This window comes from Rhagoletis pomonella, unplaced genomic scaffold, assembly GCF_013731165.1.
Source record: "Rhagoletis pomonella isolate Grant_MI unplaced genomic scaffold, Rhpom_1.0 Rhpom_scaffold_00008, whole genome shotgun sequence".
NCBI lineage: Eukaryota > Metazoa > Arthropoda > Insecta > Diptera > Tephritidae > Rhagoletis > Rhagoletis pomonella.
The window spans coordinates 32,255,252-32,264,235 of NW_023458562.1; the positions used below are offsets into that span (position 1 = coordinate 32,255,252).

The following is an 8,984-nucleotide window of genomic DNA, read 5'->3' on the forward strand; positions in this document are numbered from 1 at the left end:
TAAAAACTGGGATAATTATTTAATGAGGATGCCACAAAGGACAAACAAAAAAAGGACCGTAACGAAGTGCAATACATTTCGCAGGACTGCTATTAACGTCAGCTGAATGAGTTTCGGGGGAGTCAAAATAAAAATATTTTGATTTAAAATTGAAAAATTGTCGGTTTTAGGATACAGTAAGGGTCATTTTTTCAAGTGACTTTTAAAATTTATCTGCACTTGAGAAAACGACCCTTAGTCGCCTAAATGAAAAGATCTTCGCTTTTGGTAAATATTTTACATATTTCGGAATAATATTTAAGAGGGTTGCCACCTGCTCAAAAAGTTAAAGTCAATTTAATAAACAAGTTAAATGAAATATTTGTATACAGGTACCAACGATAGCAGGTTAAGAACGCTTATTTTGTAAACATTTTTGAAGAGGATTGCCACCTGCTCGGCAGTTCAAAATCGTGTTGATTAACGAGCTAAATTACATTTTGTATAATGGGTATAATTAAGGGGTCAAATAAAATATTACTTATTTCACTTATTTCGAAATTAGTTTTAACAGCGTTGCCACCTGTTCGCAAACTCTAAATCAATTTGATAATTAATGTAATATGAATGTTAATCGAGAGAGGTTTAAGCAAGATTTACTTTTGGAATATTTTTGAAGATGGTTGCCACCTTTTTAGAAATTAAAAATTAGTTTAATTGCCATGTCTTTAAGAAGTCAATGCACCAATTTGTTTAACAAGTGAGTTGAAATATTTCTAAATGGGTGTGAAGAAATTTCCACACCATTTGCTCTGATTTTTCTTAACAGAATCGTATGACTGTTTTTCAGTTCGAAAGGTGTTTTAAGGCGTTTTTTTAATTTTTTCATTAAAAAGTAAATTTAAATACAAATTAAACATTTATAAAAATTTAAATTTTACTGCTTATGACTGTATAGAAAACTTAATATTGCATACTTGTTAAAAGAAGCAAAACAAATTCTCTATTGCATTTGCAAGTATTTTAATACAGCAATGTACTCACTGGTAAAGATCAAAAAGTACACCAAATTATATAAACACTCAGTAAAATTAGTGTCAATAAGCTGATAAATAGTTTTCTAATGAGCTACTCCCTACTAAGTAAATTTGGCATTGGCAGCGTTTTCTTAAGCAGCGGGAGCGCAAACGTTGTCCAAGGTTTGCAAGCATTTGGCATACATTAAGGCGCGCCCCGCAAAACTAATATACATTACTTGCACGAATACCAAGTTTAGTTTCTCATCACGTCGGCTTGTGTGTGCGTATGCGTGCTGCATGCATGTTTACATGTGTGCGAACTGCAAATGACAAACATTAACAACGCACTAAACCAGCAGCTGTTGCGCGCTATTGATGAAGATCACAACCAAGATGAAGTGAAGCGCATGCAAAGCAAAAGATGGAGAGAGAGTAGTCAATAGAACCTGAACGATTGAATGAACAGCCACGACTGCGTGTGTGTGGCACAAACAAATTTGCCTACAACGCTAACCTTTCAAGCAATCAAATTCTAATCAACACGCAAATGGCATAAATGGTATGCAAGCTTTAAGCCTGACTAACCGCTGTGCGCATATTTAGAAGGAAGTGGGGGTGGGTAGAATAGTTTGTTGTTGATGGAAGATTTGTCAGCAAGCGATTTAGGGCAACAGACACCAGGCAGCAAGTGGCCAATCAACGCGCCAACAACAGCTGGCGCGAATATTTACCATAGCGATGAGTTGCAAACACATCGTTAGGCAAATTATCTGAAATCATGGTAATGGGTTGAGTTTGAGTTGCTGGTTGCGAGGATGCTAAGCGAAACAGGTAAACCAAGCGGATGTGTTAAACTGTGGAAAAATAGAAATCGATTAGGCTGTGGCTGTGGATAGTGGTATCAAGCGAGGTTGCTGTTGATGTGATGGTGTTTAAGCTGCAAAGTTGATGCTGTCGTTGGAGGAGAGTGCATAGTTTTTAAGTCAGCTTTGTGGCCTTGCTTTCAGTTCGGTTTGCACTGCTGTAGTTGTGATTTTGTTGTTTTGCTTTATCTTCCAAAAGCTTATGTATTGAAGTTGCTCCTTAATTTTTGCAGCCGTGCTCCATTTTATTGTGTAAAAGCTACTATGATTAGCTATGCTGCCAAATCGCTGGCTGACAGCTGTAAAGAGGATGTATACATCAGCGGATGCATCTGCTTCTTGTCAAGAGCAGTGCAATTTCCTTGAGTTGGCGTTGTGTTGGCAACACAAATTTATATACTCTACCGGCTTCTGTACATTGCCGGTCGGCGATATATTATGCTAGTAATTTGGCTTTCATAAACTCACAAGACGAGTGAAAAAAAAAACTGGTGAACCCGCATGGCGTTAAAACGCCCAAAATTTTATTTCAAAACGAAAAAAAATTCACAGAACCATATTTTATCTAAAACCGTGCAGCGTCTCGCATAGTGCAGGTTTTCAATTTCATCAGATTTCAAATCACCCTATACGGGTAAAAAAGTTCTTAATTAAAAAATAAATAAAACTTCATCGCAATTCTACAGGCTAAGAGAGTCTTTGATAATTAATGCTACTTATTTAATAATTTGAATGTAACTTTTTAAACACGTGGAAACCATTTTCAAACCATACAAATGATCAAACTAAAGATTTCTTTACATTCTTTCGTTTGACTCCCGCATTTTTATATTTCATATAATTTTTGTATTAGTTATTTAAGTTAGATCTTTCAAACAGGCGGCAGCCCTCTTCAAAAGAATTTTCAAGCTAAACCCTTATTTACTCTCCTTTGTCTGACATTGCAATAGATACTTTCATTAACTGATGACTTAAATTAAATTTGAATTTTTAAACATGTGGCAACCGCGCCAAATATATCGCTAAAATATAAAGATTTTCAAACCCCCCTTCGATTGATACTGATACCCATCTTTTAATAATTCATTTTTCTTATTAAATAATTTGAATTTAATCTTTGAAGCAGGTGGCAACCCTTTCCCAGCACCTCAAAAATATTCTGTATGTTAAAACTAAAGATTTCTTAACACTCTTTCGTTTGATATCCATATTTTGATATTTCATATAACTTTTGTATAAGTTAACTAAATTCGACATTTCCAGCTGGTGGCAACCCTCTTCAAAATATTTTCAAACTACTACTTTCTGAAACTCATTTTGTTTGGCACCCATATGGTGATATATATTTCTCTTACCTAATATGATTTTCTAAACAGGTGGCAACTCTGCTATAGTTCAGCTAAGAAACAAAGCTTTTCAAAATCATTTCGAATGATACCCATGTAATAATTGATTTATTTTTTTATATAATTTGAATATCATTTTTTAAAGGGGGCAACTATTAACAAAAAAGTAAAACCCTTTTGCACATACAATCCAAGCCTTTTAACTTGACACCTTATTCCGGAAGATCGAACGAATGGTGCGGACATGATGACATTAATTATTAAATAATTTGAGTTTGATTGAGGTGGCAACTCTTTTTTAAAAACTAAAACCAGTTTGCACATCTACATACCAAACGCTTTAATTTGACATCTCATTTTTGAAAATCAAGCGAACGATAGAGATCTTTTGTTCTGGACAAAAAATTCCTTCGCGCATTATGTATATATCTAGATGAGAAGAAAAATAAAAAATCATAAATGCATGCAATACCTTTCTAGAGGCCTAACACTTTCTGGGGCATGTAATATATGTTAAAAGTCAGCTCAAGTTAAATTGTTCACTCAGAGGCAGTACTGGCCCGGTATTATTTCCCGAATAGGATTTCCCCAAACATGTCTTTAAACCATATTGAATTTCTGGCATATCGTAGTTTTCCGGAGTACGGGAAAGTTGCTTAGAGAGTGCTGGATGAATTATGTATATTTTTTCCGTGACATTATTCCGTTAATATTCCGGTCTTTTGTTAGTTGACCACTGGCACTCTGTGGCGATAGAGCTTACGTGTGCACATAAAATGCTTCACCTGCTGTTGGTAGCTGCTCTAAACATCTGAACTCGTTAAGACAAGAATCGCTAGGTAGGTTGTATACTTAAAACTACAAATAGCTCCTTTCTTATTTCACAAAACTTAGCAGATATGGATTAAATGTACACTGTCGAATGGATTATAAGCGTATAAATTCACAACAAGCTTTACAGGTGTTTCGGCTTTCGGGGCTCAAACCGTAATATAAAACTTGTAGATTAATAAAGCGCTGAAAGCCTGAAAAAGCTAAATGCTTGGAAATGTTGTTGTGTTTTTCTCGAGTTTTCAAAGTATAATGTCGCATACCGGTAATTTTTGCAGAAAACAATATATAGTAGAAAATGATATAGTAAACCGATATATATGTATATCATCAGCGAAATCTAAAATCGATAAATATATAGATATGCATGCGTCGACAACTTTATAGAGATCGTTATGAAGCTATACAAAATATCGATGATCTTGTCGATAAATCCAGAGCAAAGTCGATAAACGTACTATAACTTTAAGCTTAAAAACACATAAAACACACAAAATATTGTTTCGACTACTGCACAGCGATCGTTATAGATTTATGGAAAAAACTATCGATAAGGATGTCGATAAATTCAATGATAACTAAACCGATTAATATATCGATAACTTTTAATTAAAAAAGCATAAAATATACACTTTTTACACAAAACAATAAGTCATTCGCACTTCTTTAAAATCTTGTGCCAAATCACTTCAATCACAAATACCACAAACGCTATCAAATAACCGGCGATCAGTAAAATTGCTGGCATTTCAAAATCGGACAAGTTAAGTGCCACTGCTTCGTGCCATTCCGTCTTGAAGAGTGTTAAGAATCCCGCTTTGACTGCATCCTCGATGGTTACCTGCATGAAGTAATGATGAAATCCGAATTCGAATAACTGCTGTACATGACGATGGAAAATCTTCTCAAATGGCCAATAATGAGGCAACGGCATACCGCTGAGATGCGTAGTAAGCGGCTTCTCCAGCAACTTTAAACGTGGACGCAACAAAAATTTTTGTTGATAAAACAAAAGTTGCCATATATCGAACACATTTATATAAGCATAGCTGGGATCAAGCTGATCACGGTGTAGCTTCACTACGCCATTTGGGAGATATTTAACATGCGACATCAATTCTGGATACTCTAGATATTTGTCCACTATACTTTGGTAGGCGTAGACAGAGAGTATGCTGATATTGTTGGCTATGAGTTGCTCTACTGTATTTATTGGACACTCATAGAGATCCGTGCTGAGCAGACTGGAGAGAAAAGCCAAGTAATATTCAGCTACGATGAACCCAACAATGGTGAGTAGTATGAAAATGAATTTGCCGCGATGCGACTCAAATAGATTTGGATGAACAGTAGATAGAATAAAGCTGCTAATTACATCTAGAAGATATTGCCCAACATTCCAATAACCATGTTCGCGCCAATTAATCAAAGCCAATAGCAGCGTAACGTAAGCGATAGCAGCGACAAGCACACACCAGGTAGAAGCTTGAAATGGCGACAAGAAGTAACGAAATTTTGCTAACGGCTGCGGAAAACGCACTGCAAAATAGGCGGTCACTAAGTAAAGCGGTTTGCTATGCGGCTTACCATAAGTACTGTAGTAGCCATTATCGGCGCAAATGTCATATACACCAGCGAGCACCTCCGGTATACACTGCATGAAATCATAGTTAGGATTTGGATGAACGGTAAAGTGTAGCGTTGCGTTATAGCGCTCAGCAAAGAGCTTAATTATAAGCGGTAACAAACCGGAAATACGCTGCATGCCACGTGCGTCCTTGTAGACTAGAGCGCGCGGCGGTTGGGTACCCAAAATTACGCGTATGCTATAGCCATGGAAATTCGACCAGCTATCGCGCTTGGCTAAGTAGGCGCTTAGTGATGTATGCCGCAAGCGGACAGTCGGAAATGGTGCGTATGTAAGTAGTTCATTAGCTTGGGCATCGGTGAGTAGCACGTTGTAGAAGCCATTGCGCCAGCACCAAGCGAAAAGTGAGTACGCTGTTGGCGCTGATAGCGACGACGAAACATTGTTGCCAATTTTCATTGCCAAAAATAGTACATCACGGCTGTGCCATAGCTGCATGGCAAATTTGAAGTTATTTAATTGCTCTTCAAGCGGCGCTGAGTTGAGTTGTACCACGCTTAGTATAGTTGAGTAGAAGTGTTCATGTAACGGTGCGCTAGGTTGATGGGTGAGCGAAATTTGTGCGATGCGATGTTGCCAAATTTCACTTAGCTCAATACTGGCATTGCCATTGAAGTTGTAGTAGAGGCAAGTGTTGGCACCGATACCTACTATGAGTGTCTCGATTAGTGCTTTCAATTCGTTGGCGCACATTTTTAGTACTAAAGTGAATAATATTAAATAACCAAGTAAAAGCGAGTTTATACGCATTTTGCTGCGTATTCAAAATCCGCTTACAAGCAAGTGACGACTCTTGAACATATTTTGGTATTTAAATAAGTTTGTTGCTTGAAGTCCCTTGGCGGTAATTTGTGTACAATCGAATTTCTAATAGCTGATTGAGCTATGCGACTGCTCTAAGCAAACATAATTTTCCATAATTTACGAAAATAATTTTATCCTATTTTTTGTCTGATTAATAATGCATTAAAAACAATTACAACGAAAGTGAAAGTTTTGCTAAGAATAAATACTAGAACATATAAAATACATTTCTACACCTTCAACCATTTGCGTTAATCAACTATGATTCGGATTTTTTTCATTACACTTTTCCTTCTAATTTGTTTGCACTGTACAAATATATTTAGAGCTTTAATAATATATCTCTTTAATCAGTACATATGTATATATTCCTACATCCAAGAGCTGGGTTTGCTTATACCCTCAATTCTACGCTCATTGTCTTCGCACGACGACTAATTCTCTCCTCTACCCACGTTGAAAAAAAAACACTGTCAACATACCTACAGCGTTTATGAATAATTTTACACCTCACTGTAAGAAGTAAAAAAAAAGATATGCATTCATATTTATATGCGAAAGCTGATAATGCCAGCATTTTAATCCTATTTCAACACTTGGCAGCACACAAAAGCGCCATGCACAATTACTTCGACTCACGCCCGCACCTACGCACGCATGCAGAAACTATGTAATACTTTGCAGACAGACAGACGGAGCGACAGAAAAATACATAAATCCACTAGCAGACAATAAGAACGCGCTAGGAGCAATAATGTTGCACTGATCGGCGGTGGGCAACGATGTCTAAAACGTGGAAGTGAAATGCGCCAGGATAAACACTCAGCGGGTGTTAAGCGCAGATTTTCATTTCAATTCGCGTTGCTTTGACTTTGGGAAAGCGCAGCACTCGACGACATTTTTGATATAGATACATATATATTCTGCATTGAAGGGCCAAATGGAATTTAAAACTTGACTGCAAAGTTTTGAAGAAAATATTCTTAAAGAAGATATGCAAAATCTTTCAGATTACGATTTTTCAATGTAAGGCACGAGTGTCATGTGTCTAGTAATCAACTCTCTTTTGCACTGAATTACCAAATTTTACGCCCGAATATGTAGCATACAATTAGGTTGACTAGGAAACATCCTTGGTTTGCAGAGGTTAGGCTAGGTAGATGGATAGATAGTTGAATAAATCACTGCGACCATTACGTCTATTGTGCCCTCAGCTCATCACAGTACCTCAAATAGCCCTGGAGACTGCATAATTTTCAGAAATGATACCGGGAGTAGAAAGTGTATTTGGTCATATCTGGGCCAAAAATGCCCTTTGCTCTTCTCCCTCCTAGCATAAGGATTTGTAATGGAGTCTTCTTGGTAACGTCACACAAGCGACATAGTTAACTAGACTAGATTCGTAGGTTATACAAGTGCCCTCTTAACCTGCAGTGGCCTGTCAAAATATCTAAGTACTGATTACTTAGTTTCTGCTTAGGAAGGCCTATGAGTATGCTGTTTCTTTTGAGATTGTACCCCCCCAGCAAGCTTTTGGATTGAAGAAGTCACACGGTATTAAGCCAATGCAGTACCCTCAGCCTGGTGTTTTCCTGAGCGCTTCCTTTATCGTCTTGGGACCTATTGAAAGAAAGGGCTCCGGTCCTTTCGGGGTCGACGCTTCCGCAATATCTTCGACTTCTGGCATCCAGAGCAATTGGAGGGAATTATTCTCAGCCAAAGCATTGAACCTCTCTACACACTCCAGAACCACCGACCATTTGATCTCGAATGATGACACAGCCCTGAGTGCCGCCTGGCTATCGCTTAAAATCAGGATCCTCTCGTTTCGATGCTTCCTTCGAAGGTTAATTTCAGCACACAGACTGATGGAGTAGACTTCCGCCTGAAAGGTGATGGGGAGGGTTCTCAGCAACACCGTAAGCTTCAGTCTAGGGTCATAAATACCTGTTCCTATCCGCTCTGGAGTTTATAGCCTCTGTGTACCACCTGTGGTCACCTGTACGTACTTCTTAATGCACGTATTTCTTCTTCGCCGAAATTTTAGGCAACTAATCATTAAGTACCACGAGAAATAGCGAACACCTCTTGGCAAACTGGAACAGTTTCCAGTCCGTTAGAAGACCCACCAGTAGAAAATTCGCGACCTTTATGTCATATGCGCTTTACGGGCAGCAAGTGATTAGAGGTACGCACTACTATTCATTAAGTCCAGGGTTTTGGCCCTTTTCGAATAGTGGTCGCCCTCGGCAGGCAATTCCGAGTGTATTTTTGCCATGAAAATGTGCTCATAAAAATCATTTACCGTTTGTAAGCGGCGTAAAACTGTACGTCCCTCCCCTTTGTAAGGCAACATCAAGGCGCACACCCCGAATCAGAGGAGAATTTCGGCCAAGCAATAGCAAATGTGTAAGCGCCAAATATGTTTATATATTTTTGCACAAAATCCGGGATACCCTGCAACTCTGCATTTTGGTCCACGCGTTCTGCGCCT

At 38.0% G+C, this 8,984-nt stretch overlaps 1 protein-coding gene across 1 annotated transcript; it reads right to left on the reverse strand.

Moving 5' to 3' along the window:
• Positions 1-4,690: 4,690 nt before the first annotated feature.
• On the reverse strand, positions 4,691-6,379 carry LOC118745277. The gene has a single exon (XM_036478803.1). It carries the CDS (start codon positions 6,377-6,379, stop codon positions 4,691-4,693), a length of 1,689 nt encoding a protein of 562 aa, XP_036334696.1.
• Between the last annotated feature and the right edge of the window lie 2,605 nt (positions 6,380-8,984).